The sequence below is a fragment of the Brienomyrus brachyistius genome, chromosome 4, assembly GCF_023856365.1.
Source record: "Brienomyrus brachyistius isolate T26 chromosome 4, BBRACH_0.4, whole genome shotgun sequence".
Taxonomy (NCBI): Eukaryota; Metazoa; Chordata; class Actinopteri; order Osteoglossiformes; family Mormyridae; genus Brienomyrus; species Brienomyrus brachyistius.
Window position 1 is genome coordinate 3,979,090 of NC_064536.1, and position 22,555 is coordinate 4,001,644.

At 42.9% G+C, this 22,555-nt stretch overlaps 1 protein-coding gene across 1 annotated transcript; it reads right to left on the bottom strand.

Annotated features, from left to right (window-relative positions):
* Positions 1 to 2,958: 2,958 nt before the first annotated feature.
* Positions 2,959 to 8,238, bottom strand: myl13 (myosin, light chain 13). Its single transcript, XM_049012064.1, has 7 exons — positions 8,069 to 8,238; positions 6,043 to 6,070; positions 5,204 to 5,353; positions 4,269 to 4,442; positions 3,867 to 3,944; positions 3,218 to 3,250; positions 2,959 to 3,121 (listed from the first exon to the last, which is right to left on the bottom strand). The coding sequence occupies exons 1-6, from the start codon at positions 8,168 to 8,170 to the stop codon at positions 3,222 to 3,224; spliced, it is 561 nt and encodes a 186-aa protein (XP_048868021.1). The 5' UTR covers positions 8,171 to 8,238; the 3' UTR covers positions 2,959 to 3,121; positions 3,218 to 3,221.
* Positions 8,239 to 22,555: the final 14,317 nt, after the last annotated feature.

A 22,555-nucleotide genomic window follows, 5' to 3' on the forward strand; every position in this document is an offset into this window, starting at 1 on the left:
TTCTTGCAAGATGGACTAAAATAAATTAAATTGAAATTAAACTTAATGCTGACTAGTGACATTATTTTTTTACCTAATATTTTTGCTATTAAAAATGATAATGTTATAGCATTGCATGTTGAACAGACAATCCACGGTGGGGCTCTCAGGCGGATGCGGGTTTATTTTAACAAACCAAACATGGGAGAAAACCTGAAAACAATTAAAGGTACAAAGAGCGGTCAGAACAAGCAGGGAAACACTAAGTGCTTTTTTACAAGGAGTATAAGGTAACATAGTGGTAAGGCAAACGAACTCTGATTATTAAGGGGAACAAGCAGGAAACAAAGACAATAAAAAACACAACGGAACCAGGAGCAGAAACACACAGCGGAACAGTATCTAACTCATCTGAACCAAACACTCTCCACGACCGACTGTAGACTGAAGCATGAAAACTGAAGCTATATGTGTGCTGTCCTGGTATACAGTATTAAGCAAAATACTTTTTAAATTTCTTAGCATGCATGCCATCTTTATCTTTGTGTTGTATCTGTTCTTCAGACCACAATATGTGTATATATATATATATATATATATATATATATATATATATATATATATTTACTACGCTTATCGTTGTTTTCTGAGTTTGAAACTTGTTTTTTTCCAAGACGGCAGTTGTATTGTGTTGAGGCATAACCAATTGACAAAGAAAGCCCCGCCCCAAAGTACCGAAGGCGTACCCCAGCTGGTCTGGCACTTTTGGCACTGTAACTTTTGCCACTGTATCTTTTGGCACTGTAACTTTTGGCACTGTATCTTTTGGCACTGTAACTTTTGGTACTGTATCTTTTGGCACTGTAACTTTTGGCACTGTATCTTTTGGCACTGTATCTTTTGGTACTGTATCTTTTTGCACTGTAACTTTTGGTACTGTATCTTTTGGCACTGTAACTTTTGGCACTGTAACTTTTGGTACTGTACTTGATTGGAAGTGAATGGAAAAGGGAAAGTATCAAAAGTATGGTACTTTGTGCTGTGGAGAAACACCCTTACAGTATATAGACAGATAACTAAATTCATCAAAAGATAGGTGTGGGCAATTACTAAGAACAGTAAGGAATAGTGTGGGCAATAAAAGGATGGATCAAACACCAGGGGAGACTAAAATAAGGGCAACTAAATCCATCCATTTTCCAAACCACTTATACTACTGGGTCGCGGGGGGTCCGGAGCCTATCCCAGAAGCAATGGGCACGAGGCAGGGAACAACCCAGGATGGGGGGCCAGCCCATCGCAGGGCACACTCACACACCATTCACTCACACATGCACACCTACGGGCAATTTAGCAAGTCCAATTAGCCTCAGCATGTTTTTGGACTGTGGGGGGAAACCGGAGTACCCGGAGGAAACCCCACGACGACACGGGGAGAACTGGTGCAGAAATCACATAATAATAATAAAAAAGAATACAATAACCAAATAATAATAATAACCTGAGCAGTCTTGATCCGGGCTTGTACAGAGCCAAATAAATATTTATATATATTGACTTTGATAATGCTTTTATACCTACTGATTTATAGCATTTTGACGCGCACAACTTTTGTGTCTGATATATGTTAAGTGCGTTCTTCTATATATGACTTTAGAACTGTGCGTGACATACTTTTGTTAAAATTTGTAGTTGTGTCCCGTGCATGAACCGTACTTTTCCAGACCATTTTCCAGTGGTTATTCTGAGTAAATGTTTCGTTTCAGGCTTATTCCGAGTTAATGTTTTTCTTTGTGTCCGGGGTTTCTGCGGTTACTACATGCATGCATAATGCTCCACGGCTTCATGCTTGCAATTATTCAGCTATTTCCCCTGAGATGCGCGGCTCAGAGTAGACCCTGACGTCATCGATAGCGCCTCTGCTAATTAACCGGAGCAGCAGTTTGGAGAAACAGCCATTGCCCTTTCTGTAAGTATTGTACGTTTTCTTCAATGCCTGAGCGAGATTGCTCCAAGAGTTACCGATGCTCACCCTGAGGCAGTTTGCCTTCTGCCACTTTGTGGAAATGTTGCAATAGTAGGTGAAGCCCGTAGCATACCTACGAGTACCTCCAGCCTCCATACCTTAGAGATAATATCTGCACTTTTTTATATCTAGTGTTCAAAAAGTCCGATATATCTTCAATATTTGAGAACTGCGTACATTTTGAGCAGCAAGACACCGTGATTCACTAAAAGTAGTATTATTTTTTGTACTCTTAACCTTGATTCTTGCCATAATAACCCACAACTGCAGCGACTGAGCTGCGCAAACCATATGGAGATGTGCAATTGATTGCTATTGTAATTCCTTTCTATTGTTTGATTGAATATGCTCAAGGCAACAGAATGTCATTTCCGACTCGTGTCATGCTGTTTTACAGTTTTCTGGTATGCACCGCTAATTTATTCTCAAACAACTGCCTAATGAATATCACATTAACAAAGTAGTACGTCTTGGCTTGAGAGGTGTGTGTGTAATTAGGGCGGGATATTTGAACAACTTATACTCTGCTTGTGTCACGTGACTATTTTGGCCCAATTATGACCGAGTGGTCGTGCCTGCTTTAAAAGCTGGGCAAGTTTCGCCAATTTAGGATTGATAACAGCCCTGTTTATTGTCCCAAGTTGTTGGTGATTAATAAAACCCAGAAAAATTTCCACCGTTTTTCTTATTCACCCCAAACCAAGGTATAAACCAAACCATAGATTTAGAGAACAGTTACCTCCCAGATTTTTAAGGACTACTGCATTTGACATGGGCAACCAATCAATATGAGAAATTCTGTGCCATTTTTCTGTAAAATATGTAACTCTAAAAATCGCTGACTTCCAGTAGCTGCTGTTTGGTCGCAGTGGCTTTGAGCGTGTACGACCAAAAACATAGGCTAGTTCCAGATTATTTAGAAAATGAATATGTGAAGAAGACTCAGACATGAATCACTCTTTCCGCTTTATTAAAACAGTCGATGGATATTTAACAGTGGCGAGGCACAGCACAGCTGATGGGATAACATGACGGTCACCAGTAAAAAAAACAATGAGGTGGGGTCTCTATAGTGTAGCCAAGGGCGTGGACGGAGGAGGAGGTCCCTGATGGAGTCTGTGGAGGGAGATGGGGGAGTTCACGTCCCACACACTGGAAATAAACGCTAGTTTTATCAAAAGAACGGATCCTCTGGGGAGGTCGTACACTGACCTGCTTAGCCTGCCATGATGTATTTTACAAACGCTGTATAGAGAAAGAAAGGGGACAGAGTTAGTGCAAGACAGGTACTGATTACCTAACCAAAGTGCTGCTTTGACAGGATGAGTGTCGACTGTACAAGCAGGAGCATCGGTTTGGTTCCAACATTGGAAGGGCCCAAATCGGGTCCGAATCTGCTTGCCCCCCTAAACACACATGATACAATAACAATATTGATAGGGACATGTGCGCACCATCCGTACCCAAATCTACGGCCTTGTGTGCAAGGTACATAATTGGTTTTCACCCATTGAGTTGCTCATCTTCAGACGTAAAACAGTTCTCTAATTTTATAACTATTGTCCGATCTATACACCTCCTTGTTAAACATCATTGTTTTCTGGTATTCTTTACTTTCCTCCTTCCTTTTTTTTCCCCATTTCATGCACCGTTTTGTAGAATTGATGTAAGAAATGATTGCCACATACTCCTGCCAAGTGCCTTGGGGCGGCTGCTTACTGAAAGGAGATAAATTCAATTCTGCCACCCTCCATATCTCTTAATTTCAGTTACGTGGAGTTCAGATGAGATTTTAGGCCCATGTTACGAAGATGAGGTGAATATCCAAGACACGCTGCTGGCTGGACAGAAGGCAGCCCACCTTCATAGTTTATGCAGCCGTTGGCATCCTCTTGTCCAGCCATGAGCTGCTCGACTTCGTCCTCCTTCATCTTTTCACCTTATTTTGAAAGAAGCAGAAGCCATCAGTCCTGATCAGGGACCGGGGTCAGAGAGAGTCCATCTCCATGACGAGAACCCAAGCACGGGATATGACTGAGCGTAAACTGAAAACTGACTTTAGTTGCGCTTTGTTTCTTAAATAGTGAACACTCAGGACTGCCCATAAGAAATTTTACAAAAGGTCCACGAGGCAGTATACCAGTCAACCTTAGTCATCCTGTGGTAAGTGTAAATGTTAGAGGAAAATGTCAAAATTTTAGCATCATGCTATTGCTTCATGGCTGATTCGGAGAGCCCCCCCCCCCCTTCTTTGTCCGCTTACCCAGAGTGGCCAGGACGTGCCTGAGCTCAGCCCCCATCACAGTGCCATTCCCCTCCTTGTCGAACACCCTCAGGCCCTCCACGAAGTCCTCAAAGGTGCCCCGGTCCTTGGCTTTGCAGATGTGCTGATGCATCGGCAAGAAGGTGTCGAAGTCCAGCATCTTCGACTGCATTTCTGCCGGGGTGGGGGGTGGGGGGGGGGGTACAAATCAGCGGTGGCAGGTGCCATGCGAACGACCCCAGTTCCGCAGTAGTGGAAGGTTACACGGATTTTCCTTTTTCTTATCACTAAACTTCATCTGTCGGCTGCAACATACTTAGACCAGTATCAGAAATGATTGCCCTTCCGTTTCTCGCCCCGGGTTTATCACTTGCGGCCCATTAGCTATTAACCAGCTACCTGTCGCTTCTGGGCAAATTATTACGGCTCCTGTTCTGGCTCATGTTTCTGTTCCGCCAACCACCTGATGGATCTTATCATAATCCTCACTGAACCGTGCTGATTTGTGACAGTGTTTCCTGGTAAAAGTGTGAATTGGGAGGAGATGAGGCTGTCCAGAGTAATGAACTGAGACCAGAGCTGTCTCTGTTTGAACAGCCGACTCTTCTTAGCCCCAGAGCTCTGTGACAGCAGACAGATCAGCTGTCTTGGCAAAAGTTCCCCCATGGGATGAGTGGAATTTAAACGAGTCATTATTAGTATTAGAGACAAACATTCTTTCGAAATGAAATCCATCTTACCAAAAGTGGTAAAGAGAACATATAATCTTGAGGATTTGATGTTTGTTTTGTGTTGGGTTAGTACTGAAACCCATATCTTGTTAGCCTCTACCAGACTCCTTATCATAAGACATCTTGTCTAAAACTGTTCAGTATTTGTGTGTGAAGATCTCCCTGCATGGATGCATGGTAGGATGGATCCTTGGTGGTCCCCACCTTCAGCCTTCGGCTTGCCCAGGACATGCATCACTTCAGTGTTGGTCGGGTTCTGACCCAGAGCCCTGATGAGATCTCCGCACTGAGCGTAGGTGATCTTCATCTCGTTTGTGGGGGTCCTGTCGAACAGCTGGAAAGCATCCTTGAAGTCTGGTGAGGGAAGGAAGGTGTGCCACTCACAGATGCTAGTTTGGAGTCATGTGACCATCTATGGAGGTGTCCGGAAAGTCCACATTTTTGCTCCCTCCCAGCCAATCAGGAACACCGAATACCTGGTACAGGCACAATGGGAGCTGAGAGGAAGCAAAAACGTGGACTGTCCGGAGTTCCGCCGAGGACTGGGTTGGCAAACACTGACCTGTGACACGGTTGATTGTGAGCACTGGGAGTCTGACTGTTGCTGGAATAATTAATGTACGTGTCTGAGGGGAGATTTTCTCACTCCTTCTGTTGCAAAACCCCTAATGGTTTTCTCCTATGGCAATCACACATTTTTTTCTCAGTCCAAATTACAGTGGACAGTCAAGGTTGGCATGGAGAGAAACACCGATGCCAAAACTCAGAGTCCTTTAAAGCTCTGCTGCACATCCATAATTAAAGACATTTGCCTATAATTAAACCCCAAGGTTTCCATGTGTCAGGTCGTTTTCTGACCGGATGGACAGGAATCCCAGTGGAGTGGAGGTTTCAGCCGTAAATGGCCTGTACACACTTCAGCGCGTATGCGTGGTAGCGCGTTAGGGCCCAGTGGAAAGGGCGTCACCAGTATGGTGACTCCTACTGTAGCGCATTTGTATTTTGCAGATTAGTACTTCTTGCACATAGCATTGTACACGTACCTTCAATTTGCTCAGCGGTAAATTCAAGCTAAATTGAGGGGAGAGAAACAGAGAAAATGCTGTCACATATCTTGAATGAAGCAAATTCGCAATAACCATCCCTTCCACAGGAAAATTTTATCCTTTCAGGTTTTTTTTGGCATTTTATTAATAATAATGTTCCCTGTAACATAAGTTCCCCTTCTACCCAGTTGTTCTCCTCAAATTTCTATATATGCGTAAAATATCTAACTGTTCATAGGCAAAAGCACATTTGAATTACCGATGGCTCTGTTAGGACCTTAATCTCTCTAACACCAGTAGTGGCACGAGCGCAATGTTTCACAAATTCCTGGATGGACAGTAGCTAAAAGAAGTTTCTGGGAGGTAGTTCTCAGTGTAACACTGTTTGATAACCTTAATTATACACTTGAATTATGTACTTATGTAAATTTGCAGTCTGAACTGGGCAACTGTAAATATTGCGACCCGTTTTAATGCAAATTAAAGCTGCAGGCTGTGGGCACTTGTAGAGCAGCTTCAGCTGGGCCCATGATTTTGACCTTGGCGGGTCCAGGCCCCTCCGCCCGTTTGGAGCCCATACACAAACATCAGCCGCGTTCCTGAGGCTTGGGTTGCGTGCTGCTAATTCGGTGGCCCCCCCCGACCAGCTGTTGGTCGTTCTTTGTTGGCGGGTGTCACAGGAGATTCAAGCAACTGACCTCCAGTGAGGGGTGCCTACTGATGACCTTGGGGCTGTGGCGCCCCCTAGTGGTGAGACGCAGTCAGGAATCACTGGATCACCCAAACTGTCTCTTCGGTGCAAATCAATCAGGACCCACACGAAAGGTGCATGTAATCCTTTGTTTGTTTTCCCAAATTCATGGTGATCAAACACTCCATCATGAGAATCGATTCATAGGAATCAAAATCTCCAGTAAATCTACCAAAAAAGGCAGGCCTTTTTAACACCAGGTGCAGAGCAGGATTATGTCAACTTTCAGATACTTTTAAAAGTACTGGTTTTGTAAAAAATAAAAGTAAAAAAAATGCAGTGTAAACATTATTCTTGCCCCTGTTATTAATACGTGTGTAATTTTATTCTGCAGCTGAACTACTGGTTCAGAGTCTGTCTGGATCTTGGTCACATGTGTGCAAAATGGAGGTAAACTGCTGCTTGGCAAATCAATGTCTCTCGTATTGGTGGCATCTAAGTGCAAGGAATTTGAAATTGTCAAGCAAAAATAATAATATAATAATAAAATGAATGGCTCTTGAATGTCGGAGCCGGTCAGATGTGGGATCTTCTGAAACGCCAGCTGGTTGGACTTTCTTCAGCTTTACCATAAAAGCAAGCAAACCCTCACTGACTAAATAACCGCTCCCTCAAAGTAAACCGACACCCAAAGTAGGCCCACGAGTTCGACCAAACTGCTTATTTTATCAGGCTTGTTATGATGAGTTCCTCATGGTATCGTCTCAGTCAGTTCCATTCGGTCAACAGTCATTCCTACGATGGTTTTGAACTCGTCCATGTTGCCCTTCACAATTTAAGACTGAAAACTCCATTTTCGTCAATGAATTTCAGTAAGTGGCTTTTGTCATCTGTTAAAAACTGGTGTCCTATGATCGTCCTGATACAGCATCAATCAAAATACTCAACGGCATGTTCAGTGATGGATAACAGGATAACATAAAGCTGGATGCAATTATTCACACTGAAAAGTTTTGCTTTTGCTTGCAGGAAAAATTAGCCTGCGTAAGGATAATGGGGGGGGGGGGGGGGGGGGGGGGGGGGAGATTCTCTAAGTGAAGGTCTGACTATTTCCTTTGCTCGAAAACCCACAGAAGGCTCCTTGACTGTTCCCACTGATTTGCCCCATATTCCCACAGAAATGTCCCATATTCCCACTATTTCCTTTGCAGAAGACCTCCTTGCCAATATAAATTTGTATTTGTGAAAAATCTTAAACAAAAATCACGCATCTCTTGATAGACAATAGATAGACAATAACAAAAATAATTACAGGAAAAAAAAAATGTATACCTGTACAGCTTTGGGGTCAAACTCTGGCTCCTTGGGGGGCTCCGGCTCTGGGGGCTTGGGGGGCGGTGCTGGTTTGGGCTCTTCCTTCTTCTTAGGTGCCATGGTCAGATACCGGTGCCCCAAGGACGGAGCAACGCTGGGACGCTGGAGAGGACTGGTAGTCCCATGTGTTGGACCCCGGGCCTTTATCCATTGTCCCCCCTCCCTGCGTCATTCACACCCCCAGTCCCATCCCAGGATAGCACTGACAATAGGAAGATGCCTATAAAAGGACATTGCTTTGTGTTGCTATTTAAAATGACTGTTCAAATTGTCCCCAAGAGGCACCATGATGGACCTTGGATTGAACTCGAGCTGCCTCTTCGTTCAGCTGTTTTTATCTGACAAACTCTCTTTTGTGGTCCATCACAGTACAGTATAACATGCCACAATCCAGGAAACCAGGAATTCACCAGCCTTTTTCACTCAATCAAATATTAAGTATCTCGTCGGTTGAAATGTAATTACTTAAGAATTTCCCTAGCAGCCTTCCAAGTAATTGAAGAAACAAATACATATTAAAAAGAGAAAAAAAAATATTACCCTTATTTCACAGTTGAAACAAATAAGCATTGGTCAGTCATAAGGAAGTACTATGCAAGGGTTGATTAAGAACTCCTGATCGCTTTTGTTTGTCCAGCTACTGGATGCTTTATGTCCAATTTATATGCATCCAGTAGCTGGACAAACAAAAGCGATCAGGAGTTCTGGAATATGAATGTATGGAATATGATGCTGTGACTGACGCTTTACCTGCAGGGCTAACTGGAGTGATAACGGATGCTGTGATTTTAATACCTCATGCATAAAATTTCAGCAGATGTTTCGCAGAGTTCATGAATAACTTTCTCGTGCCAACCACCCTTTCCAAGATAAAAACAATCAACAGCTTTTGTTCAGTCATTGGTGTCGTTCTTCCTTTGATGAACCAATAACAAATAAGTGCCACTTGTGCTGGAATATGACCAGATCGGGCCGATTAGTGGCCTCTAGCTCAGGGGGTCGGCAGTCCTGATCCTGGAGCGGCGGCATCCAGCAGGGTTTTCATCCTAACCGGTCTCTGACGGACCACTCCTGATCTCAGGCAGATCGGAACTCATGAGGCAGGATAGAAAACCTGCGGGATTCTATCACTCCAGGATCAGGACTGCCGACCCCTGAACTAGCTTGTAGAAGCATTGAATCACCTGCATATTTTTTTCTCCACATTTGCAGCATCTGATCAAAGTTTGCTGGCTTAATGACATTGGTTTGACTGCCGTGTTAATAGCTGTATGCAAATCAATTTAGCAATAGTTCACATTCCCTTTACATTTTGTTAAACCGGGTGCCACGATTGGCTACTTGCTTTGTGGAGCCTCGACGTGCTCAAAAGACAGGATTTAATGTGGGGGGGAAACCACAGTAATATGGTAATAACTAAAGACCCGGCGAGGATGTCTAGCGTCAAGACCTGATTAAGACATGCTGGACAGGTCAAAGGAATTGGGGGCCATTTTGGGAGACCATGTTTATTTGGGCTTCTGAAAGCAAAGCGATACTGTATTGCTGGGATTGGCGAATTGTCAGTTTTCCTTGCACCCACGATACTGACTTCAGCCGTACGATGCGAGATGTGCTTAGCACACTAACAGCTTAATCTGTGAGGATCACTTGTGCTTCTCCACATGTCAGCGGACACATTTGCTTGGCCTCACAGTGGCTAAGCTAGACACCCGTTGCGCTGCTCTCGTGCCTGCCCACCCCCATACCTAACAACTGGTTTTAGGTTTTATTTAAAGACCATGGGATGACCCCCCCCCTTCCCATTGTGGCCCAGGCAGTGAAATGTCTTCCATGCTGAAGATGGTTATGACTATGAGTGTCTATGCAAGTTATCCATGTCATGCTTGCCTGTACAAGAGCGACTTCACACACAAGACCCCCTCTACCTTAAAAAAAGAGCGAACATTTTCACTTTTCGCCTCTTTCCCAGGTGTAAGAGCTCATTTTCACTCTCCTCTTGGGCAGTGGGCCCTGTCCACCACCTCAGCAGATGGGCTGCAAACTCCTCTCTCTATTGCAGAATCCCCCGAGCTGCCGTTTCTGAAAATGGAAATTTTAATCATATCACATAACTCCTGACCGTTTACATTTCAGCACACCAAGTATTAAATTCATACCTAAAGTACTGCAATAATTGTTATATTTGAGCTATATAACAGTAAATGTGCACATTTTAGCAGTCAAGCTGATTGAACCTAAACTTCACTACACAATAATGGATAAATATTATGGACAAACTTGAGTTCCATGCATTTGTAGCTCACCATTGCTTCATATCAAATAATTATTGCTTAACGTAATTAGAATAGAAATATCAAATTTCGTAGTCTTTGTCTGAACATGTGGATTATAAATGGCTCCAGCAGGTCATTGCGCAGTCCCACAATGCAGCGGCCCGCCCAGACTACATTATGGGCTGGAGATGGAAGGTGTCACGCTTTGGACACCAAAAAGGGAGGCTCTCCAGGCATGCTGGACCTGGGCCGCTCACTATTTTAGCTTCAGCCTGTTGTTGATTTGGTATGTTCAGTGGAAGTTAGCCAGATGGTTTACTGCACAATCAAGGCCTCAGCTGTGAAGCAGTGACCTTCAAATACGCCGTTTCAAATTAAAAGCATGCAGCCCACCCAACAAAATGCTTTCCACCTTAAAGAAGTACTGTACAAGGAGCTTAACTGTTCATTAATGAACTATATTTAAATACAGTTTGCTATTCCTCAGAATACAAAATTAACACAGTCACACAAGAAATTAACATGGTAATGCTTTGCATTAACTGCACCTTCATAATGCAATTATAATGCATTCATAGAACATTCATAAGCAGCATGTAAGTATACCGTAACACCGTAACATACCTTAACAGCTTTAATATACATTAATAACAAACATTATACAATTAAATGATTATAATGTGTGTTATTCTCATATAATTTTTTATTATTAATGTATATTAAAGATGTTAAGGTATGTTAGGATGTTAAGGTATACTTACATGCCACTTATGAATGTTCTATGAATGCATTATAAAGGTGCAATGAATTGAACAAATTCTTACTTAGTGAAATACACAAATACAAACATTGTTTCAGGTATAGTCCTCATGTAAGCTATACATAAATTAATCACACAGAACATCCATCCATCCATCCATCCATTTTCCAAACCGCTTATCCTATTGGGTCGCGGGGGGTCCGGAGCCTATCCCGGAAGCAATGGGCACGAGGCTGGGAACAACCCAGGATGGGGGGCCAGCCCATCGCAGGGCACACTCACACACCATTCACTCTCACATGCATTCCTACGGGCAATTTAGCAAGTCCAATTAGCCTCAGCATGTTTTTGGACTGTGGGGGGAAACCGGAGTACCCGGAGGAAACCCCACGACGACATGGGGAGAACATGCAAACTCCACACACATGTGACCCAGGTGGAGATTCGAACCCGGGTCCCAGAGGTGTGAGGCAACAGTGCTAACCAGTGCACCACCCCTCACACAGAATATGTCAATGAGAATTTTTCTGAATGACGCTCAGAAAAGCTGGAAAGCAGTGAATAGTCCTTACATCATTAGTTAATAACAGCCATTATTATTGAGACAGCAGCCCACATAATCCGCCCATCGTCCTACTACTTATGGAGTACAGAATGGCCGTCAAACTCCACGTGCAAAGCAGACGCAGCAGACTGCATTGCGCACAGTGATGCGCTAAAGTCTTTGTTTTAAATCGACACCAAAAGGTTACAATACACAATAGCTGAAGAATGTTTTGATATTTTGAGCATTATGGTATCTGGTTTTTGCTATAGTACATCAGACTATATTCACACACTTGAGTGTTCTGGTTTTGCTTAAGAAATAAATAAACAAAGGCTGGAACAATACAACAGTCTCTAGTCTTCAGTGTAAAACAACAACAACAATAATATTAAACAAATACAGAAACACCTATAAAACTACTAGATGAGCAAAATCATATTAAATAATTTGAAGATCCTGATCCGTTGATTAGACTTCAAAGACACAATACAAGACTGACGTGTTTGTTTACACCGTCTACTAATGTTTTCGTATAAAGATACAAGGAGCTCGGCTGAAAAACAGCAAAGAAAAAGAAACTGCAATACGAATTAGTTAACTCGTGTCATACTGTAGAATTTGCTTGACTGATCAAAGCGATTTCTGTGTTCGGTTTAACGACGTGACTCTGATAATCTGCTTTAATTTTACCGGAGAAGCAGTTTATCTGCAGGCAGAAAAAAAAAGACAAACAATTCCTTTGCAATCTCAAACTGAACTGCCTTAATGCACGGGTTTGCTCGGGCTGAAGCCCAGAGGCCTCCACTAAAAAGGGGGGGGGGGGTCACCTAACTTTGTTTAATAGCATTTTAAACCTGAAGTTCACACCTGTCCCATATTTTACAGAATTGCCGAATCGAACGGTCCCTGAGTGAGAGGGACCCTATACTGTTGAAATGTAATTGGATTGGTCTGGGCTGGGGGGGTCCAACATCTCTTTCACTGAGTGTGTCCATTATTTATCGTGTTTTAAAAGAACATAATTAAAAATGACCCCTCCAGGGTATTTTGATTCCCCTCGCTCCACGAAGGGCTGTTTCTTATAATCGTCATGTTGAACCATGCGGTATTATTCAATGGACCTTTTCCAGTGCAAATCTATTCCTTTTCTTTTTTCCTGGTGCCCATTTTCAAATGTTTTTCCCGGCTTGTCTTATCTTTGCCAAGCAGATGGCACACTGTCACGTGTCTGTCTCTTTCCCTCCAACTGGCAGCGCCCAAGACGAATCAGGCTGAAGTAATAAGGATCGTTTTAAAAAAAACAACGTTCTGCATGGTCTTCAGACAGGACTTCCCTGTGGCTTTTTAAAGGAACACTGGAATAGAAACATATTGCGTGACTAATGCAATAAAAGTTGCTAAATCAGTCCGACTAGATGTGGAAGGCCTTTGCAACCCGTGTATAGTAAACTGACAGGCTCAAAGAAAAATATGCCTTAAGCGATGATGGTGAAGATACCTCCATAACAACGTGGTAATATTTACCTGGCATGCATCCTATTGGACTATGTTTTGGAGGCCCAGTGAATGCTAACGCACAGATTTTTGTTTATTTATATGCACAATATATAACAAATAAAAATGTTTATAAACAAGCATTGGTTTTTTTTTTTGTTTGTTTTTTTTCATAGAGGTAACATCAGACAGTCCATTACAGTTTCCCGGCTGTATGTGTCATGATCCGCTCGTCCAATCCTCATGTGTGCCACGCCCCCTCATTTACCTCACGTGAATTCCCGATGGGGATCACCTGTGTCCTGTTATTTCGGCTAGTCTTTTGTATATCAGTCCACGTCTTCCTTTGTTCCTTCCTTGTCATTAATGTTAGTTGGTCGTGGTTCCCTTGTTTTCCCTAAATAAACCCCGAATCCTGCGTCCTCGTCCTTCCAGGCTTCCTACCTGTTCGTCCACCGGTGATCGCAACAGTATGTTTAACTGGTTGTTCCCCGGCATTGTCCCACCCTACACTTAGTTACAGTACTGTACCTCCAAGGGTTTAGTCCTCAAAGCATGCATTGCACCACTATCCCAACCAATGCAGTTAGATCCCCGGCGAATTCATTCAGCTGACGTTTTCAAGAAGCATACACTCTGGCCCTGGAACAAAAAGCAACTTAAATGACATATACAGTATGCGAACCAAATGTGCACGACCGTTTGTAACTTTATCAGATTTGTGCTGCCATCGGTTTTTCTCCAGGTCCAAGAATACGTAGGTGCATATTAAGCCTTTACAACAAATTACTAAAATCACAGGGCGATTATTCTACAGCACTAGGCAAACTTAATTGCATACCTCACTAGATACAAACTTTGGTCAGCTGGAGTGAGATTTTCAATTCTAGACAAGACGTTTGTATATGTGTGTGTGTGTTACTGTATGTATGTAACAATTTATTACTTTGTAAATTACTTTGCAAACTACCGCAATGCTTTTTATGTACTGTAGCTAATTTTAGGTTTAGAATGGAATAATATAGATTTGCTGCAAGATTTCTTGTGTGAGAATCTGGAAGCGTGAGAGTTGACAACCCTGCCACACTGTGACATGGATCTACTAAACTTGGGTATGGCATCAAGTTTGATATATGTAGACTATGATTATAGTACCTACTCTATCAAAGGCTATGATACAAGTCAATATACTAGGATAAAACAACATCTGATTCGGTTACTTGGTAGACGTTGTCATAGCAGCAGTTGCCTTGTGAGATGGTCATCCTTAATATCTGACATTGACAGAAATTTCTCCTATTTTTGGTTACAAGATCGTGACAAAGTTCATCTTTGCACCGCTCTCACAGTGCGATGTAAGACTACCGTTTCGTAGCCACAACGAAAAATATCACCACCATTCTGCGACAGCCAAAAATCTCACAGTGTATACCGACCTTAAGGCAGTAAGTCAACAGTCGAAAACTTTCAGTTGTTTTCTTTAAATAAAGATGGTGTCAATCCAACAACCAAGGATGCTGTCTCTCCTTCATGTGGAACCAGCTGTACAGGATATGCTGATTACAAACCTAATGAGAAGACAATGTTGTCGAGAAAATTGACTGTCTTCCTCCCTCATTGAAATAAAATCACATTACTAATCTTCAAACATGATCCTGTGCTTTGTGGAAATTAAAATTAAATCTGAAGTAATTTTAAAAAATGGCATCTAATTTTTTTTTTCTAATATCCCACATGTGGTTCTCTGTACTTGCATCTTGGAGGTGTCTGCTTTTGTAGGAAATGACGAAATTAATTAAAATAAATAATTAAGTGACAAACAGCAGGGTGATTAATGCGATTCACCCGCAAAGCACCATTAGCACATAAAAGATCAAAAAGTAATTATTTAATTTGCGTAATTATCATTACAGAGCTGGCTAAATCTCAAGTTTAGCTGTGCTTGGAATAGGGTCACTAATTGAGTTTAGGGAAACAAATCGAAAACAGACTTACTTCTGTTTGTAGATCACAAACAGTGTACATACACTACGGTGTTTATAACCACATAGACCAAAAGTGCAGTGTGGATATCTCACCACAGGCTGAGATCGGATCCACTTCATTTGGCCGATTGTGGGCAGTTTATTGAGAGTTCCTATGGAGGTCTAAGCTAATTGAAGATCAAATCTGTCAAAGGTGAAGCATGTCTGGGCTACTTGAGTTGAACTTTTAGTTTGAAAAAGACAAGCTTCTGTAAGATTCTATGTTATCAGCCTGGTTTTGATTTAATGGGCAGCCCTCAGGATCGCATGCTGTTCCTTTTCGGGATTAAGGGAAATAAACACTAATTGATTCCTTTCAATGCTACAACAACTAGCATGAGAACATGAACATCGTTTTATGGTTCTGGCATCCATTATGGGAAAATCTTTGGAAAATTCATTATTATTATCGCTCAGTGTGATGGGTTATAGACTGCTGGGGGAAGGGAGCTTGTTTACTGGTGTATTGACAGAATGTAATATCTGTGTATAAGTATGCAAATTAACCTGCATCATTCGCAATGACATCATAGTGAAAAGCTGGTGTAACATTAGTCAATACTTGTTAGCAACAAAGATTTTGGAAAGGAATGCTTGCATGGGGGCGGCATGGTGGTGCAGTGCTTAGCACTGTTGCCTCACATCTCTGGGACCCGGGTTCGAGTCTCCGCCTGGGTCACATGTGTGTGGAGTTTGCATGTTCTCCCCATGTCGTCATGGGGTTTCCTCCGGGTACTCCGGTTTCCCCCCACAGTCCAAAAACATGCTGAGGCTGATTGGAGTTACTAAATTGCCCATAGGTGTGCATGTGTGAGTGACTGGTGTATGAGTGTGCCCTGCGATGGGCTGGCCCCCCATCCTGGGTTGTTCCCTGCCTCGTGCCCATTGCTTCCAGGATAGGCTCCGGACCCCCCCGCGACCCAGTAGGATAAGCGGTTTGGAAAATGGATGGATGGATGATTGCATGGTGGCACCGGGTTCTGCATGGTTCCATGTGTCATCGTGGGGTTTCCTCCAGGTACTCCGATCTTCTCCCCAAGCTCCAGAATCATGCTGAGGTTAATTGTCGATACCAAATTGCCCACAGGTGTGCATGTGCGAGTGACTGGTGTGTGACTGTGCCCGGCCGTGGGTTGGCGTCCCATCCTGGGTTCCTCCCTGCTTTGCACCCATAGGCTCCGCCCCCCCCCCCCCCCCCCCAAAGCAATGTGTAATATTAAGAAATTTTTGTATTTTAATGTTACAATGATTTTAAAATAGAATATAGTAATCTATTATATATATATATCCATCCAACCATCCATTTTCCAAACCGCTTGTCCTACTGGGTCGTAGGGGGTCCGGAGCCTATCCCAAAAGCAATGGGCTTTTATATATATGTGTTTTGATCTAGGCATTGTACTCCATCATAGGCTTGTCTACCGTTTATACGGGTCAGTTTTACATTTGTAACATCATAATGGGAAACTGAATCCGAACTCATTCAAAGCTTTACAATGAAGGTATTTACGCTGGTTTTCATGACGTTAAGCAGGGAAATAAATGTCACGGCACACTGCCCTCTATCGGTGAAGTGCAGTCAGCACTGAATTCCTCATACGGGGATGCAAACGGAATAAGCCCACAGATTTGCCGTGCCATTCTTGCTACTGCAGGTGATCGAATTAAAATGCAAAACTATTCAAAAATATTCCATCACCCCAACTTCTGGTCTCCCTTCCTATGAGGACTGCGATGCAATCTAATATTACTCATCTAAATTACAGCTCAAACATGCATATAATTGAAACCTAGTGAATCAAATTTAAAAACACAAGACTATCATCAATAGCCAATGCCGTGTCGGATGGTGTTTTTCTTTTATACCGTAATCAATAAAATATCGAAACGTGGCACAGAGGAAAGACCGGTGAACAAAAAACTGAGGATATTTTGGCCAAATTTAACTTTTTTATTGTGCAGAAATATCCCCATCGTCGCACGCTTTTTTCCCCGGCCAAAGATGGAAGGCCACCTGCTGGGTTTCTGGGATTCAGCTGAACGCTTCCTATCCCGTTATTTATGCTTTCAGATAGGCAGAGTTTCATGTGAAATTCGTGGCATTTCTGCACAGGGGGATTGCAGTGTGTGTCCTCAGTTAATGAAAGCTGTAAATATTTATGACAAACATATAGAAAACAGAGCCAGTATTGGATAAGGACTTGGATGGATGGATGGATGGATGGATGGATGCACGGGTGATATTTTAATAAGTCTGATTTCACAATTATTCCTTCCTAATAACAAACCAGTAATGTTAAGAGAATCCTGAGACTCAAAATTATGGATTCATTACAATTAGCAGAGTTAAAATAAAAGGGGATCCACTACATTCAACATTTATTATTAAGCTGTATGATAGTGGTTTTGTGCGCTGAAATTTACCACAGCTAAAAATAAGACGGAATTAGTCAGTTATTAAGCTAACAATTATTCAGCCTAAAAACCCCGAGCGAATGCCAGCAGGTGTAAACGTCAAGATGAATTCATGTGTCAAAATCCCGAGTCCTATTCAAAGAGACGTTTGACTGTCGGCTTCAGTTTTCTGAAGCTAAGCAGATTTCCCCTACGCCATAATAACGGAGAAGTGGCTCTGATTCAACTTAATAAATTACGCTGCGAGTAGAAAAATATTTGGCTGGTTTCCTTTTCAGTCTTATTCTGTCATTTTTCACTGTTATATTGAAAATTCTCAGAACCAACGAAAGCAAGAAAAAAATGCTGAATAAATTAGGCGTAAATGTTGCTAGTTATGCAGTTTAGTGACGATGATAATTTTTCAAAATTCCCAGCAGTCAATTGTCATTCCTGCAACTATCCACTTTTTCCTTGCATATGACACGGCTGACTAATAGTATAGCAGTTGGGTAAAACTGTTCCATGCTTCATACTCAGAGAATTGCGACGCAATCTCTTCCAAAAAGATAAACGGCCACTGCTTGAGACGTGTATCATATCTGACATAAAGCACCTGAAAGGCAGCCATATTCTCTGCAGTTTGGTCTTTCCTTTGCCCCCCCCCCCCCCCCCCCCCGAAATAACATGTAAGTTACGAGTTCTCAAGGAAAATAACGGCGGCCCGCATTTTGAAATGGGTCTTGCTAAAAATACAATTTCTGGCGCGGTGACTCATACATCTTGCTCTGGTACTCTGAGCCCCTTCTGTTGGGTTTTTGTGTGTCTGCCTGTGACGTACAGCCCCTTTGTTGCCGCCATTCCCGTAGCTCCCTTTTGGCTTTGTAACTTTGAGGGTTTTATCGGTTCTTAAACTTCAAAGTGTGCTTAAGGAGCGTGATGCCTTTAAGCTGGCGATGGCCAATCAGCACATTGACGACTGATCTGATGTGTGATATGAGGACGGTCCTGGCACTTTCTCCTCATGTCAGTGTCTGTTTGCTCCAGAAACTCCGATATCGTTCCGCAGATGCATACAATAACACAAATCTGGGCTTCTATATCTCCCCGAGTACGTGAGCGTGTGAGGAATTGAGTGTGATGCACTGGTATCCTATCCGTGGTTCCTTGACTTGGGCCCTATGCATGGGGCTGCAGGCTCACTGCGATTTTCCATTGGCTGAATAGTTATGGATCATGGATGGATTAAGATGATGGAATGTGGACTTTTCCTTCTGAACCTTTTGTAAGACTTACACATCAGTCAGGCAGGCGGTTCCCTTTCAGGGCAGGATCCCGATGACTTGGTAACCACGGTGACATTTCATTCTCCTCTTTTCAACAAGTCCACACTTGACTTGAGCGTCTTCAAAGGGACACGAGACTCACAAGGCGTGTCACGGAAAAGCATTTTTTTCCGTCCTTTTGGAAATGGAACAGGACGCGGATCAGTCGAGGTGTTGCGGCATCGTCCTCCTGCCAGGACGGACCCCAGGGATCCGGAATAAGGTTTGCCTCGGTTGGGGAGGCAGGAACAGGAGGCAGATTGGCAGAACGTAATGAGAGCTGCTCTGCTGTGAGGATTCAGCTGCCCAGGTAATGATCTCGGGAGGCTGCAGCTCCCAAAGATCGGCGAGATGCATTATGGGTACTAAGTTTCCGGTAGTCAGAGACGTGGTGCTAGGCCAATCACACCCTGTGTGGTGCAATATGAAATGAGGGGGTCAGTTCTGTACGGAGAACACCAGAGGAATGGAAAACCATGGAGCACGTATCTGGGAAAGTCTGGGCACAGTGTGGAAAACCGGAATCGATTCGGAACGGAAAACCGCTAGGGGAAGAAAGCCTGGGAATATTTACAAATGCACGCAGCAGTGTATCTTGGAAACAGAATGAAACCATAATTGGTCCTTTCTGTTCTTCCTCGGTAACATAAATTTTACACAGTTTGTTCCTATGCTCTGTCATTGTGTTTCACAGGACATGACATTCGATGTCAGTAACCTCTTAAGAGAGGAAAACCGACGGAGAAACTGTAAACATAAACGACAGGACCCAGAATACATAATGAGTTTGCAGAGGTGGAAAGTTCAGGTTCAGAAAGTACAAATTCAGACCAACCAGTTGTATATAAAGAGTCACGCTCACAGAGTAACTCAACTAGTTGGTTGTAACAAAATCTTGGTCTGGATTTGTACTTTCTGGACCTGAACTTTCCACCTCAGAAAGTTCAAAGTTCTAATGAAAACAGTCCAGGTGAGATAATCATTACAAATATGTCTGGTTACATTTCTTGACATTACAGTCATTTATAGTTGCTGTAATATTTCACTACTTTTCTGGAGAAACAGAAGCGAACTAGCTAGTCAGCAGCCCCCACTGTGCTGCTGAAATGTTTTTAATATAAATGAATCAACAAAATTTGTTTTGTGCCACTCTGGGGGGCAGGGGGAGGGACGCTCATCAGAGTCTTACCTAGGACACCAGAACAGCCAGAGCCGCACCTGGGACTTTTATTTTGGAAATTACTCCGGGCTAAGATGAGGTTGAGACAGCACTCCTCAGACTCAGGTATGGTTGCTTTTGCGTCCCATTGCCATTGAACGTAAGATCCCAAGGGTAACGTTGAGGAATGACAGCGGGCTGGATGAAAAGGTCAAGCAGCATCACTCATATTCAGCTGCTCTTCATAGAGGCTTCATGGGAAATGCCAAGTAAAGTTGACAAAAAAACGAATAAATGGTTTCTCACATATAATACTTGCAGTATCAAATTAGATGGGCACATTTTCAACCCAAAATTAACATAAAATACATCCAACGACACTGACATATTTCAGTACATGAAATTCTCATACTAAAACAGTTCTTCCAATATTTGTATTATCTCCTACTTTCCATTGCTTCAGTTTAGAAAAATTTTGAGAAATTTTGAACGGTGTACCTGCATTTCATTGATAGCCCAGTAGGGGGCCTAACGCAAGTCTACAAAGGGGATACCGTAGGTTTTCAATTAAATAGCTGCTTCCAGATAATGTGCATCATATTCGTTAGTGTGTTATTTTACGGTTAAATGTCTAGGCAATCTGAACAGTAAAATAATAATATACAGTTTTAAGTATTACCTGCAATATGTCCAGTTTTTCTTAAATTTAGTGTGTTTTTTTCATTGTATTGCTCACAAAATGCGGTGCTTTCATTCTCATTTTTTCCATTTCAGCTCCTTGACTGCCAGCGTGTGGTAAATGACAATTAGCCGAGATGCCACACAATTGAGGCCCTGCAGTCCAAGACAGATTCTCATTCATCCCACTATGCCTCGAATCCCATGGGTTTACATTAACTGTCAATAATCAGCCTTCCAGGATCTTCCTTAGAGAAACACCGACATGTGGCCATGGAAACAGCGAGGGGGACTGGGCATACAGTGTGGGGCCCATTGATCCACTGGTGCTATTCAGTGCGTCATGCAAGATATCCCCCAGTAAATGGAACAGTGAGAACGGATGAGAGGAACGAGAGAAGATGATAATGACTGTATATTTCCCGAAAATTGTATTTCCACAGTTTAACAGAGAACGCATTAGAAGCGAGGGTTGTGAATGAAATGCTTAGGAAGGGACAATTTCCCCAGACAGAAGCATTCTTTTCAACGTGAATCGTTATTCGTTTAACAGGAAAAAGACATTCGTTTTACAGATTGGGTGTGCAGAGTGATCTTATCAGAATTCGACAGCAACTGTGGGCATGAAACAAGGCAGGTGGTCACTGGAAAGGCAAGACGCTTCTTCGCAGTGGCTTCCTATGAGCGACATCTGCTAACTCAGGCAAACAAGATTCCCATAAGCAACGGCTGTCTTCCTGCTCTCTCTCTACATGCACATATATATGTGTGTGTGCTTTCGTGTGTGTCTTAAAAAACAGAGTATGATGCAATATGTGAAACACATACTCCAGCTGAACTTATTCTCCGACTCGTACAAACGGCAAAGAAAACTTGACTTCGTTTTAACACTTCAAATGAGGCGTCGATTAACTCATAAATGAATCTGGATAATGCTGTTTCCTCAGTATATACGTGTAGTACGGGGTGTATCTGTGGTCTGTTGTGAAGGCACTGACGTGCAGCCACCACCGTCAGTGGTGGTGTGAGATTTGGGCGTCTGATCGCCTTTGCATATCAGCAACAGGCTGAATGCAGTATATGTCCGGTAATTTCGTAATGCAGGACTACAGATGTAAGGCTTTCTCGCTAAGAAACTCAATCTTTGGCTGAGTGCTCGGCTCACATACTTACTAGAGATTCTTTGTTGGATATTTATCTAAACCCTGCTGTTGCTGATTGGCATGTGATTCCCATGACAATGAGTTACGCTGTAATACACAGTAAGATGCGGGTAAATCTTTGCTTTCCCTTCGTGTTTGCTAAACAAAAAATCGCTCCCTTGCCTGTCTCCAGCCTTAAAAAGGGAAAAATCGACCTCTTCTCACATTTAGGCGAGACGGCCTGCCTTCTATAGATAATGCCATGCGCTTCCTGAAAGGGAGCATTCTGTGGGTCTGGCCTAGCTATCTATCGCTGTCCCCTGGTCCCCTAGTCAATTAAGCAGGTGATGGCCTTATAGATCTCCTGACACTGAGGCTCACTGGAATTGACATGCAGCTGCCCTGCGCTAACTAGCCACTGCGGCTCTGTGAAATGCTCATCAGTTAGGCCACCCAGAGACCTGCCACTTCTCATTTATCCTTTCCTGCATTATTGCAGATCTCCCAAGCCTAGTGGTCCTTCCACCTGGAAGGTCAGTGCCTATGGATCACTTATACCCTTCATGCATTGTTTGAAAGGTATTCTAGTTGTATGTTAGTTTTACTGTCCTACTTCCAGATTTGTATAAGGGATGAATTACTGCTG